The sequence below is a fragment of the Strongylocentrotus purpuratus genome, unplaced genomic scaffold (genome assembly GCF_000002235.5).
Source record: "Strongylocentrotus purpuratus isolate Spur 01 unplaced genomic scaffold, Spur_5.0 spur5_scaffold_11, whole genome shotgun sequence".
In the NCBI taxonomy this organism is placed as follows: Eukaryota; Metazoa; Echinodermata; class Echinoidea; order Camarodonta; family Strongylocentrotidae; genus Strongylocentrotus; species Strongylocentrotus purpuratus.
This window is the reverse complement of record NW_022145596.1, coordinates 21,261,893-21,277,736: the sequence shown is the minus strand read 5'-3', so window position 1 is coordinate 21,277,736 and position 15,844 is coordinate 21,261,893. Positions and strand designations below refer to the sequence as shown.

The following is a 15,844-nucleotide window of genomic DNA, read 5'->3' as shown; positions in this document are numbered from 1 at the left end:
ATCCACCCCAAACAAATCTTGCGACATTCGATAATTTACTTTTAATAATGTCCATCAATCTTTCGGGCATAATATGATACCATATGATGGAATTGTATTTTTTTTCTACGAATTTTTTTCTGGCGGTTGATGCGTATTACCCGAAAGCTTATTACTTAATTATCTTTTCTGTCTGGAAAAAAAGCCTTTCAAAAATTACGTTAGTACCATTCTTATTTCTTAAAAGACCGCACCTAATTTATATGACGTAACCGGAATATTCTTTTATAGAGTACTGTCTATAGAAACATCTCTAATTAATTAATTTTCTAATGTAAGACCGGCCTTCCATATGAATTACGTAATTGTGATTTTTTATCTCTATGATTTAGTTATGATTAATTTTCTCCTGCATTTTCCTTCCATTAATTTCCAAAATTAAAATATTTGAATCCCATGTTTAAATCCAGATTCTTTATCCCAGAATAACAGAAAACTTAAGACCAATGGTTTTTTTTCTCCAGAAACAAACTGTTAAAGATGTTGTTGAATGACGTGAACATGGTTCATTTAATTGGTTATAACGAAAATTAATAAATCAATTGATAACTTCTACGACCGTCTGTGACACAATTTTGTGATTATGATCCCCAGATGATAATGAGTGCCAATCGAACAGGGATAGGTGCAATGTCAACGCTAGATGTGAGAATCAACCGGGCGGCTTCGCGTGTGTCTGTAATGCTGGCTACATAGGAACGGGAGAGCAGTGTCTCACGCTTGGTAAGTCTACTTGATGGCGTAGCCCAACTTTTTCTTGGTTGGGGGGGGGGGGGGGCAAGGCAGGGGGTGGGGGATGGGCAGCCCAAGTAAATGTGCCGATATATTTACAATACTGATTTATCTATTTTTTGCCAACAAAGTTTGCATGTTTTTTAGAAAATAAATCTAGTATATTCATTTTTTGGGGGGATGGGGGCGATATTATCCTCAGCGCCCCCATATTTGTGTACCTTAATGTGCTTTCTGACATAACATCGTTCTTACTACGAGCGCAAATTGGAGCTTATGGCCCATATACAATATGAATCTCCCAAAGTCCCCCTCCAACAGATTTGATTAGATTCCTTTGATTGTTAAACAACAACATTATGGGCCCCATCTTACAAAGAGTTGCGATTGATCCAAATCAATCGCAAGCCCTCCAATCAATCGCAGGGTTGCAGTCTTATGTACATAGTTGCGATTGATATCAACACTTTATAAGACGGGGTCCTGGTAATTATTTTCTACAGTATTATGTGAAAGAGAAGATGAAAAAAAATGTGCATTCTTTGAAACGTTTCGTTACTGTTCTTGTTCATTTATGTTCGGTCAGGTCGTGACACCTGTGCGCAGAACCCCTGTTTCGAAGGCGTCAGGTGCAACGACCTCAGGATCAATGTAAACACGCTTGACTACACCAGCCAGGAGGAGGCCAAGAGGTATGAATGCGGTCCCTGTCCGCCAGGACATGTCGGTGATGGCGTCACCTGCGTAGGTAAGGCTTCCAATCCACCTGTTCAATTACTACACATTAAACTGCACTGCCTCCCTCAGTATTATCTTATTCTTCTCATGCAACATACTTAAAATTGTGATGATTGATGATTGTTAAATGTTTTGTAAAAATGTGATTATTCTGTATAGGAATTCTGTATGTAATTATATATCTATTAACATGTATGCACCTTCAAATGTCCGAAAAAAATATTTATGTAGTTTTTACATGACAATAAATTATCTTGAACCTTGAATATGTAGCTTAAAGCTTTTTAATTGCAGTTGTCACTTGAAGAAAGTACACAAATACGTGTTAATCTTATTCACAATTGACAAATAGTTACATAATTACAATTCAGTAACGAAATCAATACTATTGTGAAATAATTTGTTTAAGATTTAACATTTTTAGTAAGTTTATTTTCTATTTTCAGATAACGTCCCCCTCATAATATACAGTGCAATACATAAAGCTAGAAACATCATGAATTTACCAAAAAGATGTGTACATATAATTATCTGAGCAACTGTGACATGATGAATTAATAACTAAATTGAAAATGAGAAAAAGAAAACTTTAAAAATGCTAAATAAAAATAACAGTTATAGTAATGTGAATATTATTATTCGGTGTAATCGCTATCATTATCACCATTGGTCTAATTGTTTTTGTCATGATTTTATCACCTCATTAATCTCTCTCTCACTCTCTCTCTCTCTCACTCTCTCTCTCTCTCTCACTCTCTCTTTCTCACTCTCTCTCTCTCTCTTCAGCTTCGAACGTTGACGTCACGATCCTTGTCCTGGAACAGATGGGGGGCACACCCGTGGCCGACGTCAAGGTCCGATCCCTGGACGTCACCAACGGCGGAACCGAGTTCGCTCAGGCCTTCACCGGAGCCAACGGCATCGCCAAGCTCCCCGTCCCCAACGACGCCAACATCGTGGTGGTGGCCAGCAAGACGGGACACCCGACCGCATCGACCACCTTCAACGTCCGCAACAACGAAAGTAAGTACATCACGGAACACGGAAAAGGGAGGGTAATTGTCTTGCTCTTGCATGAAATGCTATTTATAATGGAAGGAATCTGATTACCATCACAAAAAAAATTCATTACCCCTCCATTTCCTTCTCTTTTTCTCAACGCTCTCCTCTTTCACCATTTGATTGGAGGAGGAAGGGGGAGGGGGAATTGCACCCCTTCCCCATCCCTTCCTTAACTATGCCACTGGTCAACGCTTTTCCTGAGTTGTGCTAAAAGAAACCCATTTCAAATGGACCTGCTCAAATTACTGGGTGTTACCAGTGAAATAGGATCAAAGTAATGGTTTTGGAATCATCCAAAGAAAAACAAATCATGGAATCACTCTTGGTGCAATTACCTTCACAGCGCACATAGGTAGGGGTATTGGACTTATGGACTACACCTATTACATGGAATTTTGGTCCAACTTTGCTTCTATTTTTCATCATAATTATGAGGGTCATGAAAGGGCATTTTTCAGGGGGACATTCCTACTATAATACGTTTCCAAAGTGACACTCGAAGAAAGAGACACCTCACCAAATTACTTTTCCTTTTTTGACCAGAACTCAACCTTCTCTTTAAGAGTGAAGGTTATTAAAACTCAATTTTCTCCTCCAGAGGTTATTATTCCGCCCACATGTATGGCGGCGATCTCTTTTTAATAAGCTGACGTAAATGCAAGAAGAAAACAATTAGGACACAGTAAGCTGATTATTGTACCAGATGACCACTGGCATCGCCAATTAACAACAACAAAATCATTGTCATAATGAGTTTTCATATCAAACGAAACAAAAAAATAATGCGTTATGTGGATTCGAGAAGGAAACATGCAATAGATTGCCATGTTATAGAATAAACTAATGACAGGGGTTGATGGAAGGCGTCAATATTCAATAAAAAATAGCTGTTAATTTTGTTTTGCTTGTGTGCGTGTGTTGCAAAACAGTATACTGACTAATCATCTTCACATCATTGTTTTCCCTTATAAAATGATTTAATGCAAGGCCACTCAAATCGCTGGGAGGAAACATCTTGATGTTACTAATGTTATGTTGGTGCCATTATGGTTGCAACTGGTATGGCAGGGGAAAAGCTAATCGGATTTCCAGAATATATATGCCATGTATTATACAGACGCTTATGATTGTTTGAAGGAAGCTTCGCATTATTTGGGTTATTACGTAATGTTAACTTACATGTTATGGACAACAGGGTCATTACCAAAGCAGAAACAACGAACAAACATGTACTCAGTGCTTTTGTCAAAAATGAATATTTAAGGTAATTACATGTATTTTTTTTTTACAAATAAGGAGTCCATTTTATCTATTTTAAAGGAATTAACTTCAATTTGCTTGTTCAAATTTTACTTTTCTCAAGCAGGTGCTATTTTGGCACAAAGTAATGAGACCATTTTATGTCACCTTGAAAATGTTGAATTGTCTCTTTTTCATGATAATAACAAAAAAGAATGTCCACTTCTTAAAAGCTATCTTTGAGTTTTCGAATGTGAAGTTCTCTTTCTTGTAAGAAACAAATGTCAAACGCCTTCAGAAATACCCTACGTCTGTACGGCACTCCATCATCTTCTGTGCTTCTGTGTTTTGCACCAAGTGTCTTTAAACGATATGCAAGGCCCATCGGAAGTTAGTACGCACCTATACACATTAATTATTTACCTCCTTCGTAATGTTTATATGACGTGGTATTAAAATACTACTACGGAAGGTACTCATTGTTAAGTTCATTAAAAAGAAGAGATAACGGATACTCGGAGAAAGCATGAGTCATTTTTCTTCTTCTTAAATTGATGAAAGTGACTCACATGAACGTGGAAAGTTTTGGGGTTCATTTTAATGGGGTTCATTAAAAATGTGTGTACCAAACGAGGATCACGTTTTTAACATAATCATGACAGTGCATATTTTATCTATTCATTCATGATTGCTTATTAGATCGGCTAGGTCACTGTTCGCATTAAGAACAGCGAGAAAAGTCATGGAGGGGTGATAATAGATATCGCATGCTCACAATTGACACCTAGACCACTGAGCAGCTTTTCACGTAACCGCCATGAGTATAAATATTAAGTATTAAATTCGCCGACAACCCATTGCAACGCATGTATGAAATTACATTTAACACGCGCTTCAATAACATGTCGGTGAACTCGTAATTACGACGGCTTGTTTGTTCGTTCGAATTTATTTATGAGCTAAATAACGTAAAAATACAAAATAATTGAATATTACAGAAAAAATGTACATGTATTGATACATTTTCAGACATTTGATTAAATCATCACTTTCAAGCACACGAAGAAAATACACAAATATGAGAAATTAGGATTTTTCAATGAACAGAATTGGTGAAGACAGAACACCGCCATCTTGGGCGAGATGCCTGATGTCGATGGCAGACTCGTGAAACGATGCCCTGAAACGAACCTGGGTCTTTTGTTTTCATAAAACATGTTATCAAAAGAAAATTACCGCTATCAGAGCCTATATATTCTTTAATCGCTTTCATTTCATTAACAAAGAATTAAAAATGCAGTAAGAGAGGGAAAGGTCATGACCTCTCTCATTAATGATAATCTTAATCTCGCAACCATTCATTTCCGATGATACGAACCGGTCTGCATTTAAATAAAAAATGCCAGTTATGACACCTGCATGGTATAACATTGCATAATTCATCGAACAGATATCCCCTAGAACGAGATTTTCAAAGACTCAATAGTCATTAAATTATAGTTTAATACGCTTAGAGATGAGGTTGAGTTCTGTAACTTCTGTTAAAGGTGTTGCATAATTTGGGAGCTACGCAATCGTTATATGTCAGTTTGAAAGAATAATGTTTGTCCTCTGAGAAAGATTTTTTTCAGCTGCCCTCAATCTCGAAATATGAAGATGGATATCTGGAAGAAGAAAAAAAAAAATCCCCCGACAAAACGTCCATGCCATACGCATGTAGTCCTATATATATATATTTCTGTGTGCAGTGTTTGTGACATCTAGCAAGACTGAGTCCTCTTCTTATCAATATGATAATTCCAAAACCGCTCAGTGCGCACCAGATATTATTTACGAAGCAACCTTTCCAAGACACTCTCAATTTCATTTCACGATGGAATCGCAGGCTCAGATCCCAATTTCATCTTTAAAATAATGAACATACTTTCTACAGGGGTCCTTTATACTTTGGAGTTCACGAACCTCGCATTCACGTCATGCGTGGTTCATACTAAGCACCTAACTTTTCTTAGGTCGCTCCGAAATTGAACGAAAATCCTATAAAATCTTCATATTAGAATGAAGACAATCATAATAATAATAATTTATAATGACGATATGGATTTATAAATCTCATAATACTAACGTCTGTCTACAAGTATGCCTACTTTTGCCAAGATCAATGGTTTAGAGTTGGGCTAGATATTGAGAGGGCACCGACCTCATTTTTATCATCTGGGGGGGGGGGGGCACCGGCATTCCTTTGAGGGTGAAATGCAAACGAACAAAGTCTTTGTTTGTGGGGGGTATGGGGGACGATCTTAACACCCTCACCTTTCCTTTCCTGTGCCAATTTCCCCTTTTCCCTCTGTTTCCCCTCCCTGTTGTCATTATTTGACTGGAGGGGGGGGGGGGGGGCGTGCCTCCGTGATCTCTTTGGAGCTATACGCCTCTGATCATGGATGGGGCATTAATGAACACATGCTATGTGCACTTGAACGCGGTACCTACGGAGTCAAGTCGTGTGGGTGCAGGTCCCTGTGGCAAATGAAAGCACTACAGTTAGGATATTTCGGCATCCTACCTGGTCTTCATTTCTCCCATGGGTAGAGAGGGGCTAAGTTATACTAGATGCCTTGCCAAAGGATATTTGGGCCGCCCAAGGGCTCTAACCCACAACCTTTGCATGTCCATCCACGGTTCTTAAACCACTCTATACCACTATGACACACCTCTAACCAATTTTCCCTGTCCTCTGCCCCCCCTCCCCCATTTTACGAAATCCTGGTTCCGCCTCAAACTTTATATACCAGGGTTGTTTTCGTTTTTTTTTCACAAGGGTGAACGACCGCTAAAGACGAAACACCTCCACAATCACCGAGGGCGTCTTTAATACGTACTTCGTCTAAATCTTGCAGATATTTAATCACATTCCTTTTACCAGATACCAATGGATTTATTCCCCAGTATCGAAACAGATTTATTTATCTGCATTTGAACCACTTGATGTGAACCCTTGCTGCCCTAGAATTGTGTGCTGTGTCGGGAACGCAATTGTCCACAATCAGTGTCAAATGATGAAAATGAAGACACACCCTGCCATGAAGCCCGGAGAAAAATAAGTCGCATCTGACAATATGAAAAAACAAGTCACGTTTTAAACTTTTATTAGTTGTATTTCAAAGTTGTTCCCTTTTTGTAGTGCTCAATGTGATGTCTGATTTTCTGAAGCTTTTTTCTACCTCGCCTTGTCGATTCGATATTTGTCATCATGTAAATCTCATTAAAAATATAGACAATTAAATCACTTTCTGTTCATTATTTCCCGAACAGATAACCTAGTAACCTTGACACTGACCAGGCACAACGATGGAGCAGAATTTCCCTACCCTCAACCTCGACCCCGAACCTTCACTTTCACAGACCCTAACACACCCGATGGACAACTCCAGGTCGAAATACCAGCACGTGAGTATATAGTTTCGTTTGCTTTGTTATGTAATATTTATAAGATGATGAAGCGGATCCTAATCAAATGATTGGTTGAGAGCGTACACGTGACCAGGCATTTATTTAGCCTAACATGTAATTTTACCAATAACCGGTCATTAGCCAATACTAATGACAGGTCATGATATAAAACATCATTTTATGAAACAAATAAACGTCATCTTATAAAACAAATAATACACATCATTTTGGTCGGGCATTAGTAAAATCACCCACACTCGGTACCTTTGAAACAGTCTAACACGCCCGAGGCGATAATTTTAACTAATGCCCTCACAGCTGTGTATTATTTGTATAATAATGCATGGCCCTTGGGAAGAAAAGCATTAATGTTGATGAGGCTTCTCTTGGTAAACAAAATTATAATGATATTATTAATTACATAAAATATATGCTTTTTTAAGTCATGCACTGTGTTAGTGGAAAACTTTGCGACACCCAACAGACATGAATTTTCAGTTTCTGCCTTACACTGTTTCTCGAGGGTCATAAGTCAACCTGAATGTACGAACCGTTGCTGTGAGAAATATAAAGGATGTTTCTCAGCTGGCATGCCCCCTTGAATTGCTGCCCTTTTGCCAGAATCCCTTTTTTCGGGGGAGGGGGGAGAATTGCAGTATAGTATGAAAATGCTAAGAATCGAGAACCTGAACGTAACTAACCAATACCATATCTTCTGCTCTTTAGGTGGTCTGAATGTTTCTGAAGGATCCACGATCAGCCTGAGTGTAAGAACCGTTGATGTGAGCAACCCTCAGGATGTACGAAACGTTCCCGAGCTTGCAACTCAAGGTTTGTCCCTATTGTGCTGTCTTTCTTATTATCGTTTGTTAATAAGTTTTTCGTTAAAACAATGCACTTCATGATGAATTTATATATGATACCTGGGTAACAGTTGAGGTCAAACCAAGGTAAATTGAAGGTGTTGTATTATTCAGTATCAGTTTCAGTTTTATCTTCATTTCCAATAGAACGATCAATATAAACAGTTATGACAGGAATTCAATCACAGAAATCAATGTACATTAATTTTAATGCATGTTTGAAAATCATTAATTGAATTACAAAAGAGAATGTATACATTTGCTGTAAGTTATCAAAGTTATGTTTCATTTTAAAAAAAGAAGGAAAAACTGTGGAAATGAAGGGAACCACTGTCAATTAATATCCCTTTCAAATCAGGGGTAGGAGAGGGTTGAGTCCGGACACTGCCCGCTTTCTCTGGACTTTTTGACCCGCTTCCAAACATGTCTAATGAATTTTGACGTTCGGACTGTTATCAAAACCTTCTCAAACCATTGGCATGTGATCTGCCATTTATAAACCAACACCGCCAATCCTATTTTGAAACGAATAAGATGATAAAGTCCGTATTATGGTTGTCATATTTTTGGGGTACATCTCCGAAAAGTTATGCACATTACAACAAATCGACTTGGGTACTATAAGGAGCTTATTTCATCATGGCAAAATATTGTCTTCCGTCTTCTCAATCAAGTCTTTGTTGAGTTCGTTTCGTGTGTATAAAATAGTGACAGTCATATCATTTTTTCCTAATCGTTCATTCGATTTCTATCCATATAACAGGTTCCGGTCCGGCTAGACTAGAGGCTTTGGCTGTTGCAGAAATCGAGCTTACCGATTCAAAAACCGGGGAGAAAGTTGATCTGACCGAATCAGCTACGATACGTATTCCTCTGTCAGACCGATTTGAACCACGAATGGTTGGCTCAACCGTTCCCGCTTGGTACTTCAATGAAGCTATCGGTAAGTTATGGTGCTTAAATTCTCGGGATATAAACTAGAGGACAATGAGCTCTGGGGATGTTTCACAAAGATCCTATACGTTGAACTTATCTCTAAGTTGGACTTAAAAATTATGGAAAGCCATTAGCATCCTTGAAAATATCTTGTAAAAGGTATTTCAAATGGCATAAAATGTTGATTCAAATCATTTATATTTTTAGGATTTATCATGGGAGATTTCATGTTCTTGATGTGGAATTTATGAAAAGTCTAAAATACTTGAATTTTTGTTTTTGAATATATAATATTTTAAGGCTACAAATAGCTCTCCATAATTTTTAAGTCCAATTTAGAGTAAAGTTTGACTTAGAATCTTTGTGAAACACCCCCCTGGATCCTTTATAAAGTTGAAGCAAAACAAGGCTTCATCTTTCAAAGAGTTGTGATTGATCGTGACTGACCCCAAATCCTTCAATCAAGTCGTAACTGACCACATCTACAGATTTTCTCGAATCTGTAGAAAAGATAGGGTTCAATTAAAAAATAAAATAAGTGCATGAATATATTCCCAAATACACACATGTTATCATGACTCTAATATACACTGTTGCTCATAAAGTTGGAATATTTTTTTTGTTACCCCAATTTATGGAATTATTTTGACAATGATTTATTCCTATTAGATCTAGATAATATATTATAAAAAATCCTCTGTAGGGCCATGCATTATGGCTCAAGGCCTGGACACACAGAATAATTTTTTTCTGTTGGGGACCGGGTGGGGAGGGGGGGAATTCAATCAATTATTGATAATTTATTGCATTTTATTTTTTATTTTTTTTATTTGTGGGAGCTGCCCCCTACCCTAGCCCCCGCTGCGTACAGTCATGGTTCAGTGGCAAAGCAATGTCCTCGTAACTGTGAGGCCCCAGGATCAAAATCGTGTCGATGTGCTATATTAATGCCCTTTTGTGGGGCATTAATCCTCATTACTGTCATTTATGACTTAAGGGCGTAGGTCCCCTAGTTGATAAGCATAGTAGCATACACATGCTTTAGCAGTCACGCAAATCAAACACTGGCAAATTATTATTCAATCAAATCTGAGAATGTATACTATTATTACCCGTATCAGACATCTGAGCTGGTCATTTACAAAACCGTATTGCCCTAGTTTTCACTAGCAGTGGGAACGGAGGGGTATATTCTTTGTATTTTCCTTGGTCTCCCTGCGCGTATTGACTTTGCGTGTAGAGACGAGTGAAAATATACCTTGGTATTTTCCACGGTCTCGCATTCGGGCATCTTGTATTGACCGCGCCGTATTTTGTCATTTTCATTGCGCATCTATTATGCGTACGAGAACCTGTGCACTTTGCGCGCACTCTATTGTGACGTAATAATCACACGAAAATTGTGTCAAGCCGCGGGATGCACAGTGCTGGTTTGACAAAGTTTGTTCAGTTCTTGAGATTGTCATGGTGGATTTCTGTATTTGCTCTAGATGTCTGATTTGGATAACAATACAAATATTGACTGGCTTTACTTTCGGGGGATATCAGAAATATTGATCGCGCTAAGACCATATTGCCCTCGTCTTTCGACTCGGGGCAATATGATCTGAGCTTGGTCAATATTTCTGATATACCCCTCAAGGCCAGTCAATATTATATAATTATCTTGATCTATTAGGAATAAATCATTGTCAAAATAATTCCATAAATTGGGGTCAAAAAAACACATTCAAATTTTATGAGCAACAGTGTATTTGTAAGATTCATCTGTTGATCCTGCACACGGACTTAATAAGGACATCTGTCTGTAACGTATATATACATATACATACTGTATATGGGCAGAAGTCAATAATTATTTTCAGTGGATATTGTGTTTTTATCAGCCATATGAATCACATCATTCATGTAGCTCCAATAACATCTCCATGAAAGAAGGAAGGAATAGAAAGAGGAAGAGCCCGGGATTGCGGTAATTACCGGATGAATTGGCGGAAAAACACAATTGTTCTGCCGAGGAATCATTCAAAGTGTACACTGATATGAAACATCTGATTGCGGCTTGCTTGCTTCGCTATTTTAAACTCTTTTGTTTGTTCCGATGCCATTCAACTCTGTTTTAAATTAACTGGCGGAAATTGTTTGGTAGATAATTAAAATGAGAGGCACGTTTATGAAATGTGCTTTAAAGACCGTAGTCGTAGTTGCAATACAAGATTAACAAGAACTGTTATAAGTTGGAATGGCAGCGTGATGACTTTGAATTATGAAATTAATTAATTTCCATCTCTAGTTCTATAGGTACGTGGTGGGAATCACACATAGTTTAGGTTGCTTTATGTGATGGTGACGATGATGATGATGGTACAAATAATAATGTTGAAAGAAGATTTTGTATTTCATTTACTTTTAATTGCAGTTTTATTTTGAAATGGAATCTGTTATCCTCTTTAGTTTTAAAGGTACAACATGGAAAACCATGCTGTTTAGGATTTTATATGTGACAGAGGACTCTGTAATCTATCCAATGAATCTTTTAAAGTTTTTAAAACTTGTATTCTCTTCCTCTCCAGGTCTATGGGTACAGGATGGCATCGGCACCGTTGAAGAGGACGGCCAGGGGGGCCTTGTGTGGGTCTACCAGACGGAACATTTCACCTGGTGGGCCGTGGGTGACATCTGGCCTGGCATGCAGCTCGTCACCATCAAAACCTGCTTCACCGAGGACTGCTCCGTCGTCGCACCCAACACCGGCATTCAGTAAGGAGAATTTCACAAACCGTCAACAAAATCTGTACACTCCTAGAAAAAACGAATGGGTACAATTAAGCAAGGGCAGCTCTGGTTTTATTTTGTAAAAGGGAGTCAAAACCGTCCAACATTTTTGCAGGATCGACAACAAAAAGGCCATCTTTTGATGTTTACACTCACACTCCCCTATAATCACTTAAAGGCAACAAACAAAAAGCAAACAAGTAATAAATTATAAATTTGCAACCGCATCATTTCAACCGGATTAAGGAGTTCTAACGATCATTGTTTGGAATTAGGATATGTTTTGAATTTAGTTTCGCAAATTTAGTTTAATGAGGTGTTAACTTCCTCAGAAGCAAGCAGGGTAACAGTCGAGTCTGGTACTATATTTATATGTATAGGAAGATGATGTGGATACAAAAAAATATTCCGTATTTATATCACAATCATGTATGTTAACAATTTAAAACTGAGTCACTAACTACCGGGATATCGTGGTTATGCTGTGTTGACCATTTGTATGAAGTTTATATTTTGCCACAACCAAGCCTGGTGCTATCGGCGCTTACATGACTATTGAAAGGACAACAATAATGATTAAAAATAATAATGAAAAAATGAATATAACAATTTTATAATGCCCATTCAGTGATTATGAAATTTCATCTGTTCAGATTATCCATATGTTTGAAAATTAGCCGAAGGTTGTAGATGAACAGCTGACAATTTCAGTGGTTCAAATTTTGTACTGAGATCAAAAGTATAACTTTCAAAGAAACATATACCCGTTCTTACAAACCTAATCCTGACCCGTACTCCCAAGTTCATTTTCTCAACAAATGGCAAAGAATTTTTATTTAGTAGTAGAAGCCATGTTGAGTCTCAAAATAATCTTAAATCCAGACCTCCACATCAAACATTATTCACCTCACACCCGTGCTATGTTTAAAATTTTAAAATTAAGTATATTGTATTCAATCATTTTCCTTCAGATTGTGGGGCGTAGACTACCTCTATGAAGCCAACTTGATCACCACCAAGACCGGTACTATTGTAACATTCGTGAAGACAAATGCTGCCATCAGACTCATCCACAACTGCGGCAGCGAAGAGTCCGAGGAATATATCATCGTTCCCGAGACCGTCGAAATAGTTTACAAGGTTTCAGGTAACTATTACGGGTCCTGCATGGTGTGGGAGGGGGTTGGTTAGGGGTCCCAAACACCTCCTCCGGTTTGACCGACATGTAGGTCCAATGAAATGTATAAAGTGGGAGAGGGGCCTCAGGGGTCTTGAGCTGTACCCGGGATAGTTGTCCGGGGAGTAGTCCCAGAGGATGGTTGTCGTCGGGATTAGTTGACTGGGGGGGTAGTTGTCAGGGGGTTAGTTGTCAGGGGGTAGTTGTCGTAGGGGGTAGTTGTCCGGGGGAAGTTGTGTGGGGGATAGTTGTCTTAGGGGGTAGTTGTCGTAGGGGTATTGTCTGGGGGTAGTTGTCCAGGGGGGGGGGGGGGTAGTCGTCCTAGAGGGTGCTTGTCCTAGGGGGTAGTTGTCTTAGGGGTGGTTGTCCTAGAGGATGGTTATCCTAGGGGTGGTTATCCTAGGTTAGTTGTCCAGGGGGTAGTTGACCGGTAGTAGTCGTCCTAGAGGTCGGTTGCCCTAGGGGTTAGTTGTCCTAGGGGGTAGTTGTCCTAGAAGGTGGTCGCCCTAGGGAGTGGTTGTCCTAGAGGGTGGTTGCCCTAGGGGGTAGTTGTCCTAGGGGGTGGTTGTCCTAGAGGGTAGTTTTCCTAGGGGGTAGTTGTACTAGAGGGTGGTTATCCTAGGGGTGGTTGTCCAGGGGGGTAGGTGTCCTAGAACCAATAGCAATACTTATAGCTATTATGACTATTATTTGATCCCATTTACGATTTTTTTTTCCCCCTACTCTTTAATTTCCCCGCTCAGAAACGGTCAACTACGCCTGTAAGGACCCCGGTCAAGTCACGGAAGGAGTCCGTCAGGGCGACGACTTCTCCTTCGGCGCCGAAGTCACCTACTTCTGCAACCCCGAGTACATGCTGCACGGAAGCTCGCGTCGGGTCTGTACCCCGTGCGGCGAATGGAGCGGATTCCAACCTTTTTGTGAGACCGATGTGACCATATCGTCCATTTCATCGCTCGACAGCAGTAGCACCAGCACCAGCAGCAGCCCGGCAGAGCTGTACACCAGCGAGCCTGAACTGTCGGGAGACGGCCCATTATAATTCTTCCGATGAATAAACTATCATTATTCAGACATAAAGCAGTAATTAGATAAGATAAAATGAAGCAGAATGCTTTGAATTCATCACTCTATATGGAAGCATTTTTAATGATCAAATAAACATGAATTATTAGTTTCACCAAAACAAAAAATTAACACAGAAATACCATGAAACAGGGGAGTTGGTACAAAGATTATGCTCTCAGAAAGTTATGGGAATTATTTTATTGTAAAAGGCATATAAAAGTTTGTTGTAGATAGTATTCTCTTTTTATTTAGAATGACTTTTTGTCTTTATTGTGCTGTCTTTCTTCTTATCGATTGTTAATATGTATTTTGTTAAAACCATGCACTTCATGATGATTTCATATATGATACCATGGTTACAGTTGATGCGAGGTGAAATTGTTTCCCATATTCAAAACAAATGTGATTACAAGAACTCGAGCATTAAGCGAACACAATACGTGGAGGGTGATGCACTTTCATTTTGACAGACTTCAAGGATTGTTTGAATATTTATGTTTCAAAACTGCTCATATATTCAATGGCATATCAATTAATGCCCTCCAATATTGTAAGTTGGGGGAGACCCGACAAGTTATCTTAGAAATGTTGACAAAAGTACCATGCAATATCTGAATTTATTTGAATTTTGGGGGAAATATAGGAAAGAAAAGTACCCATGATAAAAGAGGAGTATGATACCAACTTTGGCTAGTGTTACCAAACGGGACGCGGGCACATCGTAAAATGCGGGGGTGAATAATATATTCAGTTGTTGCTTATATTGTTTTAAATTCATCTGAATAATTATCATCATGCTGCATCTGGTGACTGTTGTTGCAAGGGCTTTCGAAACATCACCACAAGGCAATAGACAGTTTTCGTAATGTAATCAATTGTAATGCATGAATCTTTCTTAAGAGCCTCGTTACAAGTGATTTCAATCACCTGTTACGAATAATTTAATTTCAACAGTCAGAATGCGAATGGCATACATTACGTGTTGTTAGGTAGGCCAAGCCATAATTTTGGTCCCACCTAGCAACAATTAATGTATCCAAATCACATTCTGACTATTGAACTAAAATTATTCGTAATAGCATTGTACATCATTTCTTGAAAGTCGCAATCGTGTTAAAAAAACTTGTAAAATCTTCGTTGTTGTAGTTGTCATTGTAACGAAACGAAAAGATTGTATCATCTTGACTACGCTATATCTCGACCGATTTTTTCCTTTTTATTGAAATGTTCGTAATACATATAATGAAGTGTATATATCAATGGTGCTAGACGGTGCTAAACATGACGCTAATAATTATACCCTCTCCGAACTTGCAATTTCATAGATTTTCTGGAGGTTATTCCTACCATGACAATAATGTGATGATAGTGTGTTAAAATGTTCCCAATCGTGCATTCTCCTATGCAATTTGTTTTCGGCGCTTTCTCAATTTCTACAAATGTAAGCCTCTTCCAGCAAGAACTTCCTATCTAAATGGGCCGAAATTACTCTCGCTTTAACAATGTGCCTTATAATATGAATATAATTACTGAGCTTTAGTCAGTTGGAGAGAGCAAGCTCAACTCATGTAATTTGTTGATTCTGATATTCTCTTTATGTAAATAATTATGTTTATTCTAAGAATATGACCTTTGAGGGTCGGTCGATGACCACCTCAATGAATTTCAAATTAGCTCATGTATATACTTTTCTTTCCTTCCTATTTATTAGGTTACAAATTTATGACTAAAACATCTATAGGAGCACCATTCAAAAAAGTGCTTC

General features: G+C 38.5%; 1 protein-coding gene across 1 annotated transcript in view; it reads left to right on the top strand.

Moving 5' to 3' along the window:
• Window positions 1-15,505, top strand: part of LOC115918503 — a 64,335-nt gene extending 48,830 nt beyond the window's left edge. The window contains exons 6-14 of the mRNA XM_030980886.1: window positions 634-762; window positions 1,358-1,519; window positions 2,296-2,532; window positions 7,123-7,257; window positions 7,987-8,091; window positions 8,887-9,066; window positions 11,633-11,819; window positions 12,806-12,981; window positions 13,755-15,505. Coding sequence (XP_030836746.1) covers window positions 634-762; window positions 1,358-1,519; window positions 2,296-2,532; window positions 7,123-7,257; window positions 7,987-8,091; window positions 8,887-9,066; window positions 11,633-11,819; window positions 12,806-12,981; window positions 13,755-14,053 — 1,610 coding nt within the window. The 3' untranslated portion in view covers window positions 14,054-15,505. The remainder of the gene's footprint in view (window positions 1-633; window positions 763-1,357; window positions 1,520-2,295; window positions 2,533-7,122; window positions 7,258-7,986; window positions 8,092-8,886; window positions 9,067-11,632; window positions 11,820-12,805; window positions 12,982-13,754) is intronic.
• Window positions 15,506-15,844: the final 339 nt, after the last annotated feature.